The sequence below is a fragment of the Bacillus rossius genome, chromosome 1 (genome assembly GCF_032445375.1).
Source record: "Bacillus rossius redtenbacheri isolate Brsri chromosome 1, Brsri_v3, whole genome shotgun sequence".
Lineage (NCBI taxonomy): Eukaryota > Metazoa > Arthropoda > Insecta > Phasmatodea > Bacillidae > Bacillus > Bacillus rossius.
The window spans coordinates 99513938-99533941 of record NC_086330.1 but is presented as its reverse complement, the minus strand read 5'-3'; the positions used below and the strand labels follow the sequence as shown (position 1 = coordinate 99533941).

Genomic DNA, 20004 nt, shown 5'->3' with positions numbered 1-20004 from the left:
ACCCACTGACTACTCCCCCGACAGTCGGGTTCGTGGCTAGGCTACAGATGTAGCTACACCCTGGGTGTAACCAAACTTGTCGGTCGAATACTTACACTTTTCAACACTAGAAACAGCTCTGCGCACATTAGGTGTACAGCCATTCAATGCCTTTTTGGTCGGCTGGGCTGCACTGATTAGTGCTAGCTACAGCGACAGCTTCAGGTGCTGGCAGAACTGTTACTCCGGTATCCTCTTCTGAACGCAGCATAGCTGGAACTCCCTCCCTGTGCTTTAAGTGACTGGACTGGCAACTTAATGTAAAAACAATTTCCATATTTGCATGATACTGTTCGTAACTTTAACTTTGGAAAGTTGCTTTTTCTTAATAAAAAAATGTTTGTTTGTCAGCCATTTAATTTACATCCAGGAGTTTCTGAGCAAGCTGTATGATCCTTCGAGATTTAATTAATGCTTTCGAGATATCGCTTCTCTCTAGTAGGAACCGTGCAACAGTGTTTATCCTCTTTGGCACTAATCCGTGTAGTCGTTGGATGTTTCATATGAGAAGGGCGACGGCTGTCGATTATCCTACGACATGTGGCTTTGACGGACGTCCATTCCAAACATAGATTGCTTGAAACAATAAGTGTGGCCCATAGCAATAATACTGCCAATAGCCTAAACTTAAAGTCGAAATCGTGCAGGCGAAATTCTATTCTAAATTCAGCCTGTAGAAAATCTAAAATTATTAAATTTCAGGAATAATTATCTGTCGTTAATTATGTTGGCTATCAATATGTTCATGTCTCTTTTATGTCATTTTGTCTTTGTAGCTCAATTACAATAAGCATTAAATTGCTATAATCAGGTCATTAAAAACTCTTTTTGACCTTGTCATTCTATTTGACTCTCAAAATCCTAAAGCAAAAATAAAAATTCCTGATTAACTAATTGTGTATAATTATAATACTTTCAAACATTAGTATAAATATAACCAAAGTAAGTTGAAGGCTATTGGAAAAACACAAGCAGACGACGTTTTAGTGGTTTGCTCGTTATGTTTGTTCGTCGTACATTGTGATCCGTCGAAGGTGTAATCGTAGTAATTTTTCTTTGTATTTGAGTACAGATGTGAAACGGGTTAAATTTTCAATGTCGTCTAGTTCCGATCAATGGGGAGACTTAGCGTCATGTTCTGAGGCTGCTGCAAAAGAGGTTACCGGTAATTCAGAACCTGAAGACATAGAAAAAGCTAAGAACGCAGTTTTTGTTGAAAGTTGTTCGATTCCGGAAGGAACACCAACAGTTAAAGGTTTTGTGTCATGTTAATTACAGTATGTATTTACGAATCTTCATGTACAAACTAAATAAAACCTTTGTTACTATGTGACGGGTGCAAATGCAGCTGTGGGTCGCATGTCGTTTCTAATTTTTTTTACTTTCTACAACAAATACTGGAGCTCTGACTGAGCCTTAAGACCCTGGTACAATGAGCCGATGGTCAGCAGTGCTGATGATTTAGCATCTGATTGACTAAGGCCATTTCATAATTCATGTGGGGGTTATGTTCATGTGGGGGTTATGTTTACTGAGCACTATTCCTCTGGCACACACTGATTCACACTCAAATTAAGTGAAATGTTCGTCTTCGGATGTGACCTCTACAAATTACATGTGTAAGAACAATCTATTTGAGTGATTATATAACAAAGCAAATAAAAATTTGAAACTACATTTTTTCCTGACATTTTATAATCATCTTGTATAACAGCATTTCGATATTTCTAGTAGTTTACCATTTTATAGTTGGTTAGTTTATGTTGGATCTATTTAAAATAATGTCATGACAATGATCGGTTTGGTTAGATTCACTACATGAAGTACCTACCATGTATTGCATATTATTTATTTGGATTTTTTTTGGTGTACTAATTTAAATCAAAATATTAAATTAAAGTTAGCAGTTAAGTTAATATGTTTGTGATTTAAAACTGTACAATTACCAAAATATTTTTCATTTTAAAGATAGGTATGCATTATAAAGAAAGATATATAGATATACAATAACAAACAATTTCCATTTATTTATTAAATATGTTCATTAGTTTAGCTGATCTAACAAAACAACCCCCCCCCCCTTTTTTTTTTAGGAAGAATCAGCTATGATATGAAAAACTAACCTCAGAAACAAGTAAATCTATTAACGAAATCAAACCATCACAAAAACTACATAGTAAGAAGAAATTTTAAATAACTAACCTTTGAAATGATTTACAACTGCTCATATCATGTGAATTTCTTGTTTCAAGTATGTATTCAACGTGCAGGAAATCATATCCTTCAATGATCATGTTACTGGAAAATAAATTTATATTTGTTAATGAAATAATACAATTATAGCCTTGCCAGTTTACAGACTGATTAGAAAAAGACAGGAAGTAAAAAATTGCATTTTGTGATTTTTATTTGCTTTTTTACGATGAGCTCCTTTCCTAGATAATTCTTTTGTTTTCCATAACAGGGTTTGTATGCCTCCGTAATAACTTTAAAAAGTCCTTTATTAATTAATTAATTAATTTAAAAAGGTGCCCTTCAATTTCATTAAGTATCCTTAAAATCCCCTTAATTAAGACTGATAGCATACAAGTAATGGATAAATGCGGTAATTTTATGATGTTCTTTTGTTTCTGACTTGGCAGCAAACACTTTGCGTAGTACAACTGGTGATTTTCGAGCCAAGTGATTACATTTTAAGTACAAAAAACTATTAAATTAGTTTTTTGTATATTGTTTCTCAATTTAAACTAAAAAGGCAAGTTTTACTGTATTATTTGAACTTATGAAGTAAATGTAATTAGTGTTCGAAGTAAATTTTACATCTACAAATTTCATATAGACACTATGTTCGAGTTAATTATGTGTTTCAGAGATAATTATGGACAATAGGGGCTTATCTGTAACAAGTGAACTAACCAAAAAAACTAATTTTTGTGCTTTAACTATTTAACATCATTATTTTCTTGAGGGATTTGTGATATTACAAATGGTTTTCTACCTCTTGATAGTGGCGAAGGTGATGAAGTAAAGGTGTAGGTACTTAAGAATTCCTTAATTTGTGATTGCACAAGAGGGTACAATGAATGTGTAATTTAATCCTGGCAGACCAGTTTTAAAACATTGTTCAGGATTCCAAAGTATAACACAATGAATTTTTTTGCCCAATTGTTCTCATAAAATTGTATCGCAAAGCACTAAAATTTACAACTTGAAATTTACCGCAAAACATAATTTTTTAACATCCAATATGTAACTGACCATGTTAGTTACTGTCAGTTATTGGATGTTAAAAAATGATTATTTCACATTAATTTTTTTTTTTTTTTAATTTCTTTTAACATCAATCTAGATTTCCTTATATCCTAAAAGTTTTGAAAACCAACATTGCTTTCGTTGTATTTCTCCTTCCATTTGGGACAGGTTCACTCTGTGACATTGAGAGTGGGCGAGAGAGTGTGCTCGCTCTGAGAGTTGGGACACGGTCTAAAGTGCAGTAGATCGGCAGGGCAGAGCTGTTCCAATATGCTTGGTTAGATTTAATTCGGTCAGCATGCGACCATCTGCACGCTTTCTGCAATTAGGAATGATGCCAACCAGTCAAAGGCGATATAAATGTGCACAATCATTGTAAAAAATGGGAATTCAACATTTTTTTGTAAAATGAATGAAATTTTGGAAGATGCTGTCATATTAAAATACTGAAATACGTATGTGAATGAAATAAAAAACTTTAAATACGTACAGCAGTAAATATTAACCACTTGTAATAAAGTTATTATATCCTTGTTACATATTGTATGCCATTTGTTTTAAGCTTGTCTGCAGGGCATTGTAGTTTCAGTGTGACATGGCTGGGTGTCTGCTGGTGATGAAAGTCACATAAAAGTAATCAAAATAAAGGACTGGACATAAAAATGTCACTAAATAAACAACAGTGGTGCTGTAAGTAATGAAACTTGTATTTCTAGCCCCCTTTGCTCTCTTGCATTTTGTTTTTTTGACTCCTCACTTCACTTTATAGTTGCACATTAAAAACGAATGACCACTGAAATTATGTGGAAATTATTTCTGGAAAGGTTTTAGCTTTCTGACTTAATAATCCTGCGAACTGTATAAATTTTGTACCTAAATTTCTTGTGTTTAGTTTTAGTTATTTATTTATTTACAAATCACAGTTTGATAAAAAAAAGTGTGCAGGCAATCCTGAAATTGTTTCGCCAGGAATTTGGAGATGTTTTTTTAATTTTAAAAGTGTAGATTGAAATTGGACATTGCAATAATGAGCCTAGGGTTTTTCTTGTGTCACTGTAGGTTTTACTTCGGCATACACAGTGAAATTTTCTGCAAACCGCTGTGCCGATACTAGTAGTTCCCTAGCTACGCTTGACCCGTTGATTGCTTTGTGCATGGCTTTTCAAATGTTTCCTACAAACTTATTTTTATGTGATAAGTGACTTATCTCTTGGCGTATTGATGTGGGGGGAAAAAATTAACTTTTTTTTCCACACAAAAAATTTCTTGTTATAAAAAAATATGAATTGTGGCAATTCAATGGGACTGTTCCCTGCACAAGTTTTTGTAAATAAACGTTTGCATATTCACTATTGATGGATTTAATCCCATTTGCTCAAATCCGAATCTGAAATTCAAATCCCAAAAAGTATATCAGATATACCCCTGGAATCAGAATCTATTTCTCAAGGGTCAAAAATAAAATAATGTAGGTACAAGAAACAAAAAGTTTTAACTATGGTGTTTAAAATTCAATGCTTTAAATGTTAGTTTCACAAACTAAGTTTCCAGAATCAATACATATTGTAATATTATTTATATAATTACACATTAAAAGTTTCTATTTTGGGAAATCAAATGGTAACAGGATATGTGTTTGAAAAAAATTGAATTAGTAAACTTCATAGGTTATCAGTGTTAAAATTTTTAATTTACTTTATTTCCTCTATTTGTCTTCAAATCTTTTTTCTCGAATATTGAACCCTTTGAATACTAAGGATTTGATGGTATTTGAGGATTCGAGGTATTTATTGGCCCATCCCTAATATTAATGTATTGTGTGTTTGTGATGAAAACTTATCTATTGTTCATGAATACAGAGTTATGGGAATCTCATATTTTGATTCTTGTTGCAGGATATGATTGGAACAAAGGGGTCAACTACCATGCCCTTTTGGAGACTTACAAGTTCAGTGGCTTTCAGGCGACAAACTTTGGCTTGGCAGTCGAGCAGATAAGGAGTATGGTGGGTGTGGTCTTTGGCTTGTGGCCTTCATTATATTTTGTGCAATCACAGTATGTTTAAAGGGCCTGCCTAGTGAGGGGTGTATTTGTGTTCGTGAGGTGGGATGAGGTGCGATGTTCGCTGATAGCACGGTGTCACCTCTGAACTGGCACGCAGTCTTCTCGCTGTGCATAGGGAAACTATGAGATTTGAGTACAACCATAACATTATATGGCTGAGAAATAAAGATGTAGGTGTAATGTAGGTCACTTGAATGTTTTCAAGAATCTGTACCGGGTGTTTCATATCCAAAAAATTATTCTGAAAAAAAAACACGTTTTAGCCATTATCACTCTTCTAAAAATACAGTTAAAAAAAATACGGAAGCAGAACTATTCATCTGCCTTCGTAAACAGACATCGCTCGGGTATCTTGAGAAATTTATACAATCACATAGTTTTTTCTGAAGCTTTGCACACCATATGTGTGTCTGGATTGTCGGGGCTCTTAATCATTGAGTATTTGACTTAATTTTTTTAAGATTGATACCGAGTGAAGTGGCCCAACGTAAAACATAACTTGCATTCATCAGGACCCAGATTCGAAACCTGACCCATCCAACTGGATTGGTGTTTACCATGGGTTTCCAAAAATCATGCCAGGCAAACACTGTGCTGGTTCCTAACTGCGAGATATGTTCTATTTGTTAGTATGGTATATGTCCAACCGTTATGACCTAACCATAAAGAGATTTAAAATCAAACTAAATAAAAATCTAAGGTTGATGAAAACTTTTGTTACTACATAGGTTTTACTTGGAGAATTTACTATTTCATGAGCAGGTGAGTTGTTTTCATGTGCTTCCGTTTTCACTTCCCCAATTCATTTCGCCATCAGTTATCATAAAATCACCCTCTAGTGATCAAGATGTTGACTAGATATCATTGGATGAATGGGACATAACCACATGCATATAATATACATTATAAATTGTGTCTTAAACTGTATATTTAATGCCAGATATTCTTAGAAGGAAGGGGTGTTATTTCTTGCCTGTAGCTGATGTGTGTGGGTTATATGCAGGTAGCATCTGTCACTAATAATATTTAGGTAATTGGTTTATGTTGTTCTGGCCTAATTAAAATAATAAAAAAAAAGGACGTGTGAGGCCGTCACTTCCGTTAACCGTGAAACTTCCCAGATAGAGTTATAATATAATAATGTATGAGTGCATATGTGTGCATGTATTTAAGTGCACAAAATTTCCATAGAGCACCCCATTCCTGGATGTTTCACATATTTGTTTCTTTCTGATTATTACTCTTTTTAGTCATGCTTTGATGACGGTCAATTTCTCAACTCACTCTGCCAGCAGTAAACAAGTTTCACTATTAAAAAAATAATGAACCAGTGAAACGTAATCAGCGCTCCATGAAGCTCGAGAAGGAAGGGTGTAAGGGGGAAGGGAGGCCTGACGGTGCCCCAAACTGTCGCAGCTGGAGTGCCGCCAGGTGCCCCTGACCCTGGACCAGCTAGACGACCTCGAGGACGACGACTTCATCCGGCGCCGCACCAACTGCACCATCTTCCTGAGCTTCACGTCCAACATGTCGTCGTGCGGCGTGCGCGACACCATCCGCTTCCTGGTGCAGCACCGCATGGTGAGTGGGCTGGAGGTCGCAGCACACTTTTGGCTAGCTTTCATTCATTATTTCGACACTCACTTCAGTTTGTAGTTGCACATTGGACATACATGGTGGGAGACTGTATGTACACTTTAAATCACTGGGAAGTAATTTCGGAAAAGGTTTAACTTTGTAACGTAAAAATAATATACTCACATTGTTATTTACATTATTTTTTTTCATTCAGGCATGTAATTTTTATTTTATACAGCATTGTACTTAAATGTTTTCTTTGCTCTGTTGATCACACCTGGTAATATTCAATAAAATAAAAAACGACATTATCCTTGAAGTAGTTGATCTACTATTTCATACGATGCTTGGTTTTTATAATAAATTAAAAAAAATTACCCTTTGATGTACTAAAGATTTTGAAAAAGACCTCAGATTTTTACATCATATATTTGTAGACATCCTGGTGAGGAATGTTGGTGCAATGCTGTGTCGGTTGAACAATACGCTGACCTTATATCTGGGCTGACCTTGTTCATTCAGAACTAGTAGGGTCATCATATGAGTAAAAAAAAAAAAAAAAGGGACTTGTACATCTAATTGACTATAATAATGCACTATTGTTTGATGATGTGATATTGAATGTATTATTCACCTAAAATAATAATAGGCCTAGCAATCCTTAAAAAAAAAAGTTATTATTTTACAAAAAAATTAAACACTTGCCTACACAAGATTTTACAATTTATTTATGTAACTGACCAAACATAATTAACCTTTTATGTACTTTTAAAACAGATTATATACATACATAATATGAAGATGCGCAAATGTTAGTTTTCCAGTATCTGACTCCATATCATTGAATCTTGGTTTCTCAATGGGGAAACCCCTGAGAAAAAGGAAAAAATAAAATAAAAAAAATTTAAAAAAATCTAGTAGTATTATTGAGCCAAAGAGTTTACAAGTACAGAATGAAAATAAAATTTATTATTATTCTGTTGGTAACTAAACTAGTATTTACTTTAATACTTTATGTATTACCTAAAACTTTGTCCTGTGGGAAGAATGTAAGATGGCACGGAAAGTGGGAAGCACGAACCCAGGGGGTCGGTGACGGGCGTGAGTGTAGGTGGACTGCCTGGTGACGACGGCGGGCGGCGTGGAGGAGGACCTCATCAAGTGCCTGGCGCCCACGTACCTGGGCGAGTTCAACCTGGACGGCCGCAAGCTGCGCGAGAAGGGACTCAACCGCATCGGCAACCTGCTGGTGCCCAACGAGAACTACTGCCTGTTCGAGGACTGGGTCATGCCCCGCCTCGACCTCATGCTGCACGAGCAGAAACAGAGCGTAAGGTTTGCGCCTGTCCCTAGCCACCACCTGTGCCACAAATTAGCTGGTTTTTAGCACAATTCTTTTGAATAACAACATTTAAAAAAAATTCTAATATGTAGAACAATGTCATAACATTTTTCATGGGGGCAAAGGGAAAAAATTATTATAAGCTGGAAATATCAATCTTTTGCCGAGCTACGTAAATAAATATAATGTTAAAACCACTGATGGGTTCATTTGATGCTGGACTTTGCTTTACTAAGTCAACAGTTTTTCTTCAAATTCATCGTGCTTCCAGCTTTTGTTATATTGTTTTGTAATACACATGGCCACATTTATGTAAAATTGTCTTATAGTTTGTGATATTTAGTGTGAAATGCCTATGTCCAATTCCTTTGCCTCTTGAACATGTGTTTTTTGGGATTCCTAGCTACGAATGAAATTAATTCAAGTCTACCAGCAATAGGAAACACTTTTGTTTGCCATCGCGGAATAGTTGGCAAACTGAAAAAAAAAAAAAACACCAGAATAGCGAGGAAATAAAAGATTTGTTCTTTCTTTTTTCAAGTCAGGGGTGCTAACAGACACGAAACTACGAACATTACGTATATTCGATATGTCGAATACACAGCGCTAGCCAGCACTAATGTGTAGTGCTAGTGTTGTGGCACACATACATTTTGTTTATGCATAAAATCCTATTTGAACACACTACATCTATGGTAAAGCACTGATTGTAAACAAAAACATGTGTAAATTGTAAAGTAAACTGTTTCACATGTTAAAGTTCACAGATGAGATAAATGTTGGAATAGTTAGGTATGAACTTTTTTTTTGCATTTATTGATATTAAGGAAGCAAACAATATAAGCAGGAATCATGGAATGTTATAAACAACATTTCTCCTATATGAGCAATGTTCCACATCATATATCCAAGTTAATCCCTGGATCTTGATGGCATGATAATGTATACTATACATTATTCCCGTGGTATATTATGTTTGCTGTTTTAATTTAGTATGTCCTACGATCCTGGCCAAACAATTACTTGAATATCACAATACAAACAAATTATGTCAGGTCTTGTGGAAATGTTTTCCTTCATATTCAACTTAAAATCATCATGAACAAGGGATACCGTATAAACCCACGTACCACCCGCACCTTTTTTAAAAAAATCAGGTTCGAAAAAGTAGGGTTCGGGTGTTATGTGGGTCTTGGGCCATTTTTGCACGGGGACGAAATAACGCTGGCGCGACTGGAGGTTGCTGCGAAGGACAAGAGGGGTAGGGGAAAAGGATGGGAAGGAAGCGGCAGACAGTCAAGGTCACATTCCTCTCAGCATTGTCACACTGCAGCTTCGCTGGTTACAAACGCGCGCTCCCACGCACTGTCCTATCCTCATTTGCAAAGTACCCAGTGGTTTTACACGTGTGTTGGCTGCAAGTATTGTAATGCATCGTTAAAAGTTGCGTTCTTTCACATTTGTGGAAAAATTAAAAATATGTAATCAGTGAAATGGAAGAAATCGGTAACCGTGCTGCTGGGCGAATATATGATGTTGAGGAATCATGTGTGAGGGATTGGAGGAAAAGTAAAGACAAACTGCTTTCGGCCAGTGGCGATAGACGTGCGTTCCGTGTTACGGTAGCAAAGTTTCCGGAGATAAGAGGAAAAACTCTACGACTACTTACAGGACAGACGGCAATTCGGGTACGCTGTAAGCACCGAAATGTGTTCGCTAAAGGCGCTGCAAATTGCTCGTGAACTTGACGTGGGTGAAGGCTTTAAAGCAAGTAGGAACTGGATGCGCAGGTTCATGGTAAGAAAGGGTTTGTCCATGAGGCGGCGTACTACAATACGCCAGCGTTCACCGACAAGCTACGATGAGAAATTAATAGCATTTCAGAGGCATGTGTTAAAGCTGCGGAAGCTGTAGAATATGCCACATTTAGGCACAAGGTTTTTTATTGTGCATGTAATATAAATAGATTTTATTATGCGTGGCTAAGACTCACGTGCTTTATCGTTTATTTGTTTGAACGAGGTCATTGCCCAGCGCACGATAATGGACGCGGAAGATTGTAACTGTAAACAGCTGGGAGCTGGGCAAGGTCACGCGCACACACGGCGTGTTGTTCTCGATCGCGCACGGCGATGCCACGTTCTACTCGCACGATGTTGCCACATTGCAGTTGCCTGCCTTCTGTACACTTTTAACACAAATGCCGAGGCTGTAATAAGTAGCATAGTACGTACTTTTTTGGTAATTCTTTACGATTTGTTACTGTTTGAAGGGAAAAGAAATCATGACTAAATTATTTTTTTTTTCAATGCAGATTTGCAATAAAAACATTTTTTCCCACCATGGCATTCTAAAAATAAGGGTGCGGGTCTTACCCGGGGGCGGGTGGTACGTGGGTTTATACGGTAAATTTTATGATATGGAACTTTCGATGTTTCCAGGATTTTTGTTACAATGTCAAGATTTTTTTAAACATTTGAGATACTATTAGTATGTAGTAACTGTGGCAATGTTAGGTAGTAGTGAAATCAATTTTTACAGGTTGTAATAGAAATATTACATTCTTTTTCAGTGAAAAAATGATAAAAATACCTGGAGAAGTCAGGGAACATTTAGCAAATTCAGTTTTGTGAATTTTTCTGGATATCCTGACAGATAAAAACTGGAAAGCAGGGATGAATCAATGGAAAAGTTGTTTTTAAAATCTGGAAAACATAGAGAAAATGACAATAACTTAGTTACAAAGTAGAATTAGTAGTTTTTCTTACTATGTACGTATTATCTTAATGTATTGAACCTGGTATGGATTTTAATCAGATATTCGAGTGTCGTAAATAATCCATATCCGAGTTTCTCTATGAAGTAAAACGTAAGGGATACAAACAAGTGTGTATGAATTTTGTCACAAACAGTATCAATAGTATTTTGCCTGATCACAATAAATAGTATATTATACAAAAGTTTTATCAAACAAGTAAATGTATATGTATTTGTGTTATTTTTTAGATGTAATATTGATATGAATGATAACAGTGCAAACTATGTACTGGTTCTATTGTGTAGGAAAATATTTTATAATTAGTTAATTCTGCAACTTATGCATGTTTGTTAAAATGTGCAAAATTTTTATAATAATGTGAATTGTATAATACATCTGTTATCTTGTTTGTTAGATAACTGATGAGACAGGTAAAACTCAGGGAAATTGACTGAAATAAGAGAGTGGGAACACTGCCATTGTAGTGCATTTACCATTAACATGCCATGGAACAACTCTTTTAAAGAGTGCGTTTTGATCCTTAGGGCCCTCCTTCCCCCCACCTTTTGGGTGTGACTCAAAATTTCGACCTCTGAGTCTGGGTCTTAAGAGGTTCAGAGCCCAGTATAATCCTAGAGGCCTTGTGTGTAGCCTCTATGGTCTATGCATTGCAGCAAAATGTGTAAACATTTGTGTTTTTTTTACACACTTTTCAATGGACCGATATGGATTTTGAATCAGCTCTGATAGTGCCAATATGTAGTATGTACCTGTTACTGCAGATTACACCTTCCTATACTGCTCAAGACATAAATAAAAAAAATTATTACTTGTATGATATTTTGCATGTTAAGGAAAATTTATATTATATTACAGTGGTTTCCAACCTGAAGAACCCAGCGGCCTATTTGACTAGCATTAAATTTTGCTCAAATTCACTGGTGTAAAGATATTGAAAACATAAATGGTAAAATAGTGGACAAAGAAACATGATTTACCAAAATACTAATAGAGTATTTAAATAAGACCAGAAGAAACTATTTTAAAAATACATGTTAAGAAGCTCAAAAAATTTATAGTGAAATTTCATTATTAAAGTATATCAGGATTTCTCAACTTTATTTGTATAATTTTACATCCGTACAATATGTTTTCCATTTAATAATAGTAACAGTTTATTATAATGTACTTTCACTATCATGTACTAAACTGTGGGGTTTTTAGGTTTTTTGTAATGAAAATTATACTGTATATCTGTACCACCTTTTTTTTACACCCTGATTATGATGATTGAGACCCGGTCTGAAATGTTCCATGGCTTGTACCAGGTTACAGCTTGGCGGTTGAGAAACACTAGTTTAGGAAACTAGTTAACTATCCAATAAGATGTTTCGTAAATCATATTGCGAGCTCATAGAGTTAAGAACAAGGAGCATAAAAGTAAATAGAGATTCCCAGGTTAAACATATTTCCTTATGTTTTTTTTCTGAATTCGGCCACAAACTATTCTGACACTACCTACCAACCACACAGTATAAAACCTAATAAATTAAGTTTCATCCGGAATGATATCAGTACCTATCTAGGTCTGGTTTAATACATTTATAAGTTTTCATAAAATATTGTCTAATATGTATTTCTATGCCTGGATATTCATAACAAAAAAAATGATTTTAAAAAAAATTTATTTGATGATAAAGATTTTGTTTGTTGCTGATCTTAAACCAAGAATGTTAGGCTAACGCTAACCTATTTGTTTCACAATACATAACCATTTCTGACTACTAAAATCATATTAGGTATTTTATGTAAATGCTCATCTAATAATCTACACACAAATTGGCTCTTTTTTTTTAGTGGTAGCTATAAATAATGGAAATATGAATGTGCTATTTCTTTTATTAATGATTGACTTCAAAGAATCAACTGTTACATTCAAACACACATAGTTACACAAAACTTATCATAAATGGTGGTTTTTAAAGATAAACTTTTACTGATGTCTTTTGATATCTTTACACATTATTTAATAATGCATCTTATATATAATTTTAAATAAATCAGACAGGCCTTTGCAAAACACAATGAGCTTATGATTGTAGCATTGCACAATGAGGATTTGTTATATACATATATTTTTTTGGGTCATAAGAATATTGATTAAGAATAACTTTGGTATGAAGGATAATAATTTTTTAATAGGTAGATAAGGATAATGGTTCAGATCTGTTAAGAATTGTTATTAATTACTTTGGTTAAATTTCACGGAAAGCCTTAAAATACTTATTTCCTTGAAATACTTAATTATTAATTTGTGGATTAACTCCAGTTCATAATAATTAATTTTTATATTTAATAATTAATTTCAGTAATTGTTTTGTTTAAAGCAGTGTAGACTATAATTTTACAGGACCTAATTTTTAAACTAAAATTTCTAATACGGTATGAATTTCAACTTTGATTACAAAATTTTGAGCATTGTATTTAAATTTGTTGGGTAATTCTAAATTCTATTGGATATTGCTAGTGTAATATTTCGAGAATAGTCTGGAAGGTACAGAAGGAAGAGCGGACAGGCTCGACACACTGGCGCCAGAAAGTTATTTTTCACCTTGTAAATGCGTGTTTGGGATTTACGCGTCACATGGACGCACAGCTGTAGCGACCGTTGGGAAGGTTCTCTAGAGGCTACCACTAGCCAGCCAATCAGGGCGAGCCCTGGCATGGAGTGATGCGCCCGTCCGAATTTCCTTATATGGTCATGTTTCTGAATTCTGTGCTCTGATTGGTCAGTTGGCCCACTGGGTTACCTCCCTTGTCTTCACCTTTACAAGGGAAGGTAGTCTCGTTGACCAAGCCACTTGTTGCTCGATCGTCGCTGAACCCGGTTATGTCGTCGGCAACTCACGCCATATTATGGAAAGTTACTAAGGGACAACTTTACGCCTAAGGGCTGGGGCCAGGCTGCATTTTTGTTTTTTTTTGTTAACCTAAATTCTTTATTTTCCAACAATTTAATTGGAAATTCAGGCCCTAGGCGTCGGCATCGGCCCGACTTCGCGTGATTCCGGTCCGCGATCGACGGTACCTTGAGTTATGTAGTTAACCAAGGGACATTAATAAAATATTTTTTTTTTTGGCGAGTGACAAGAATCCTCGACCATCAACGGCAAGATGTATGGGGCTGTGGTATGTATTTGGACCTCATCCTATCAAAATTCAAAGACCTCGTAAAAATTTGTATAAGAAAAAACAAAAAACTGTGCAAGTAACAAAGCTTTCGAACTAAATTCATATGTAAAATTGTGTACTGATGCCATGTAACTATGAGAAAAAACATTTTTTTTGGAAAGAAATAACAAAGGTAATTTAACAAACTCTTTTATTTCCAAATTAAAATTATAACTAAAAAAAACAACGTAGAACGCAACCATCGTAATGAAAAATTCCTAAAGAACATTGTTTGTCTTTTGTTAAGGTTTCTCTGTGTGCTTAGCCGGGCCACACATACAACGTAAAATGATGAGCGCATATTAAAGAAACAAGGACACCAACTTGATGGTGTAACATTTGTTGATTTGCATTTTTATTAAAAAACATTTGTAAAATGGTTTCCTCGATGCTAAAATGCCGTTAAAGTCAAAAAAAATCATAGAAAAAAAATTACAGTTTGTTTGCAAGTCACATTGACTTTATTTTGGTAGAGATGGAATTGTTAGTGTACAATAAGCACAGCGAAGGCCCTATCTATAGTATGTCTCATCCTTAAATTGCATGTGATTTTAAGTGGGTTAGGTCTGTGTGAAGCTTTGACTAAGCAAATCAATGATAGCCCTTTTTAATATTTGATTTGTCTTCACCAGAAAATTTGCTATTCGTTTTATTTGAAGCTTTGATTGTGATGCAAAGCTATGTGTCTGTTATGAAGCGAAGCATTTGTTTACAATCTTTAAAACATTTAAGCTTAAGATTCGCTCATGAATATATATATATATATATATATATATATATATATATATATATATATATATATATATATATATATATATATATAGTGTTGTATATGTTTTGCACCTATAAAATTGATTATTTAAAAGTATGTTAATGTGGTACTAACATTGGTTTTAATGAGGGCTCAATAATAATACTATGCATGATTAGTTTATAATTTTTATTGAATGGTGTTATATATAAGGCCCACTTGTTTAGTTATTTAATCAATTCAAACATTACAAAGGTTAAAAAAAAAAAAATTATATATATATTTATTTATATATTTATTTATTTCAATCCAGTATTTTATTATAAGTTTACAGTCTTGCTGAGAACAATATTCGAAAATTAATCTGACTTGACGATTATTTTAAACATTTGTTTGACATTCGCTTCACATCAAAATCAAAAAACTAGTATTCTCTTTGGCCTAAACTGGGCATTAACTCTATCTTTCCAGTGCACAATTTCTGCCTTTAGGACTGTCCTTATTTCTGAGTGCTTTATTGCCAGACATACGCCATACAAATGATTTAGACAAAACTTTGTTAATATAATGAAAAATTTTAAAAATGTATGTGCTCATTGTATTTTTTTAAGAAAAATTTGAAATGAAAATTTTGGAAACACACTTTTTTTGTTGTTTTCATCAAAGAGCATCATCTACTAATATGAAATTTTTTTTTTCTGAGGAGAAGTAGTTGAAAGACTTCTTGTTTGCACCTATTTTTGCTCTTTTGAGCATGTAATTGTATGAAAAGCCTTTGTTATTAATATAGACTGACTGCTACAAATTGTTTCGCCTGTGAAATAAAAATTGGTATCTAGCATTGAATTATTTTTCTTTCAGAATGCCCAATTGTAATGATACTGTCTTTAGACGTTAAAGTACGGTCTCAGAAAAATCAACAAATAATAAAGTTAAAAAAAAAAAAAAACCTCTTACCTTATTCTAAATAATGATGCTATACAAAAAATGTTTTTAATGTTAACAAGACGGGTAGTAGTATAAATCTGGCAACAGTGTTGGGACAACTAGAGTGTAAGAGTGTGTGGTGGTCGGGCAGGGCACGCTGTGGACACCGTCCAAGATGGTGGCCAAGCTGGGCGAGGAGATAGACAACCCCGACTCGATCTGCTACTGGGCGGCGAGGAACAAGATCCCGGTGTTCAGCCCCGCCATCACGGACGGCAGCATGGGGGACATGCTGTTCTTCCACTCGCACCGCAGCCCGGGCCTCGTGCTGGACATCATCCAAGGTGAGGGCTTGCCAGTCGGAACCCCTGCTTCCAGGAGCTTCCGTGCGTCCTGTTTTCCACATTTACATTCGAAACATTTCCAATCACTCGTAAATATAAAATATTTTTCCAATCAAATTTGAACACACAGTGATACTATGTTTTTCACACTTCACAGAAGTCTGAGAACTATTAAATCAAAATACAGTAAAATGAAAAAAGAGAGATTTGTTTGTAAATGAACCATAATTGAGTGGTGTTAAGTTACAAGAAAATTTAAAACCTGGATATGCATTTTCTTAAACCATTTAAATTTTTTAATTTGTAATTGATTAAATTTTTTCTTATTTGAATTATAACAATGGATTATTTATTACATATTCAAAAGCATGTATGTATTATGTCACAGAAAAAAAATAAAAATATCTGAATTGATCTTGGCTTCTTAAATGTTACATTTTTTAAATTTAATTGTTTAAATATAATTAATTGTTTATGAGTCTCACTTGCTTTGCTCATCAGTGAGAAATAATAAAAAAATATTTGTTTTTGAAATGTAAATTAGGATATTAAATAATTCATTCTTAATTACATACAAATTTTCAATAAATATTTGCAGTTCCCTAGATTTCAGGGTAGTAAAACTCTTCATTTTCTTAAGAATAAATAAATGAATGAATTTTGGCGTACAGTTCTGCAGACATCAGGGTTCTTAGAGATGGTGAGGGTTGGTAATATGTGAGAGAAGCATTGCTGGAGTGAATGGGTGGGGGAACTGGATCACTACGAGAAAACCCACCGTACACTGCATTGACCAACAGACTATCCACTTGTGAAAAAAATATCTGGATTGAACAGCAACTTAAATTGAATTCAGATTGCCTTGTTGGGAGGTGAACGATCTGACTACTCGGTTACTGTGGTCCACAAAAGACTAAGGATAACTTTTTGAAATGTCAGATCATAATGAGTTTTTAGTAGCATTGTGCTGGTCGAATCCTCGAATCCCACCGAATCTCCAGTATTCGAAAAATTTGTGATTCGAGGAAAAAGATCATAAGAAAAATATTGAATTAAAAATACTAGTAAATTAAATTCAACATTGGTAAAAGTCTACTAGGCTTATTTATGTTTATTTATGCAATTATTCTAATACCGTTCTCCAAAATATTACTCTTTTAATGTTTTTGTATTAAGTTAATTAACTACATATCATGTACTCATTTGAAAAACTTAGTTCATGAAACTAATATAAATGTATAGGGTGCCATATTAAGGGGACCCAAAAAATATGGCTAAGCGCAAAATTTGTGGATAACAACAAAATTTCTTATGTTTTTAAAGTTTTTTTCAAAATTTCTCAGCAATTTCTTGGGAAAAAAAAAGTTTCGTGTGTAACATAGCTATTTATGTGAGTTGATTGACACCATTTCTGAAAATGCCACGTGGAAGGTCATAGATTTTTAACACAGGAAACAAATTTCAATTACAAAGTTATTCCAATATATCTGTAATTTATTTTTTACTACAGAGCTCTTCAATTTTATTTATGAACACTACAAATGTGATAAATTTCTCTTTGTGCTGTGCTTAGAGTTGGTGTACTGCTTCATTTAGTACCTTCCACATGTTTGAGTGATTCAACAGTAAGTTATTACATTTTTTTGCATGAATTTAAGAAGATGATGATTTCATTTTGAGATAGTTTCTGAAACCCAAAACTGTTTTTATTTTGAAAAAAAAAAAAAAAAAAAAAAATCAGTTATTCTTAAGAAAAGCCTTGTTTCAGTGTGTAGGTAGGGGGGAGACCCTTGAAAACATTTTTTTCTTAATTTCCGGGTATGTTTTCAAATCATTCTTCAAGATGGCATAGTGGTACTTCTAGATGGCATTGTGGTACTTCAAGTAGTTTTTCATTTTATCAAATAGTTAATTTAGGTATAAATATAATAATGTAATATTGTAAAATAGGTTGAGTGACATTTAAAATACTGTAAAATCATTAGGAATTACAAATTTAAAATGTAGTTAACCATTTCAGAAACAAAGAAGTGCTATGAAGAAACATTTTATACTATTTTTTAAAATTTTTATTTATTGTACATTATTTCATTGTTGTGAAGCAGTGCGGGCACTGCTTAGCATTCCTTCCCTTCCTTTCCCCTCCCCTCTCCTCCTTTCCCCTTCCTCTCCGACTTCCCCTTCCTACCCCCTCCCCCCTCTTCCTCCCTTCCCCACCACGCCACCAGCGCACTCTGCCTTGTATTGTTCCCGGCCTATATAACCTCGGCACCCAGGCTATTTGCCACAGTCTTCCGGTCATTTAACACGAAGGCTGTCACTTGGGGCTGGCGTCGCGTTGGTATGTAGTCGGCTGTGAAACTTATCTTCTGTAATTTTCAGTAATTAGTATGTTCTCTTATTCTTGCTGGCGCGTTGTGGCCGCGCTTTCACTTTTGGATTTTTGCCATGTTTACTAATGCTTGTAAGTCATCTTGGACCCTTCAGGTCATTGCTTAGTCTATTTCTTTGCTTTAGTTTCTTTTGCTCACGCCGAGTACTACCGGTAGCTTATGTAACAGTGTTTTTCTGCGGTTGTATATGGGCATGCCATGATGGCTTTGGACACTTCTTGTCAAGCCGCGTCATAACGGTAATAGTAATTGTATGTAATTGTAAGTGTAATTTCTTTCTTTCTTTCTTGTTGTTGTCTAGCGGCCCATATGATTGTGCTACGTTAAACGCGTCGTCAGCTTGCCCCATTTATCGCACCATTGTTTTAACTTGTATCTGTGTATTCCCGCGGGAATCAAATTATTATATGCATATTATATGCATTATATGCATTGTTACTAATAAATTGGCTTGCTTGTTATTTCACATTTTTTTGACTTCATTTCTTGCAGCACGAGCGCACCACTGTCGTGGTCGTACTACCACAACCCCTTGTTTATGTTGATTTTAAGTTGTATCCCAGTAGGTGTGGCTACAGTTGACTCTTGAAAACTAAATTCAGATTCAAGGGATGGATTTGAGGCACTCTAAGGTTCAGATTCGAGAAAATTGGGATTTGAACCATCACTAGTTTTTAGGTAAAGGGTAAGATAGTTTGAACTTTATTAGAAGGAAAATGTCATAACTGGAGAAATGTTAAAATTATTACTGTTATATAATAATGGCTATTTTGTAATTTTATACAGAATTTTACTGTAGAGAAAAAATTTTAAGAACTGCACTGAAATTATAGTACCTAACCACTTAAAATGTGTCTGAGATCACATTTTTCTTACGTGGTGTAATGGTAAAACTTGATTCCTAAATTATTTTCGAATGTGAGCATAGTGTCTTACTTCAGTACATGCTTTATCTTCTATCTGATGTAAAGAAAATACTAATACAGGTAGTGAATGTCACTGTAGTGTATTTTAGTTAATTATCTTCATGTATTAGCTCATACAGTATTGTTTTCTGTTGATGTGAGAATCTTCAAGAGTCTTGATAAATACTTCATGTTGCATTTTTTTTCCCATTCTCATCTGGCAGATGTTCGTCGAATAAACACCATGGCGATAAAAGCTAAGCACTCTGGGATGATCATCATAGGAGGTGGCTTGATAAAACACCATGTCTGCAACGCAAACTTGATGGTAAGTTTGGCACAAACAAAAATGGCTAATTCAGGATTTGGAAATTATTGGTTTTCAGTTACCATTGAGTAAAAATGCACCTACAATGCTCT

The 20004-nt window shown here is 34.6% G+C and overlaps 1 protein-coding gene across 1 annotated transcript in view; it reads left to right on the top strand.

Annotated features, from left to right (window-relative positions):
- Positions 1 to 1008: 1008 nt before the first annotated feature.
- Positions 1009 to 20004, top strand: part of LOC134540643 (probable deoxyhypusine synthase) — a 34174-nt gene continuing 15178 nt past the window's right edge. Inside the window, exons 1-6 of the mRNA XM_063383509.1 lie at positions 1009 to 1294; positions 5187 to 5296; positions 6772 to 6936; positions 8045 to 8263; positions 16094 to 16286; positions 19809 to 19912. Coding sequence (XP_063239579.1) covers positions 1135 to 1294; positions 5187 to 5296; positions 6772 to 6936; positions 8045 to 8263; positions 16094 to 16286; positions 19809 to 19912 — 951 coding nt within the window. The 5' untranslated portion in view covers positions 1009 to 1134. The remainder of the gene's footprint in view (positions 1295 to 5186; positions 5297 to 6771; positions 6937 to 8044; positions 8264 to 16093; positions 16287 to 19808; positions 19913 to 20004) is intronic.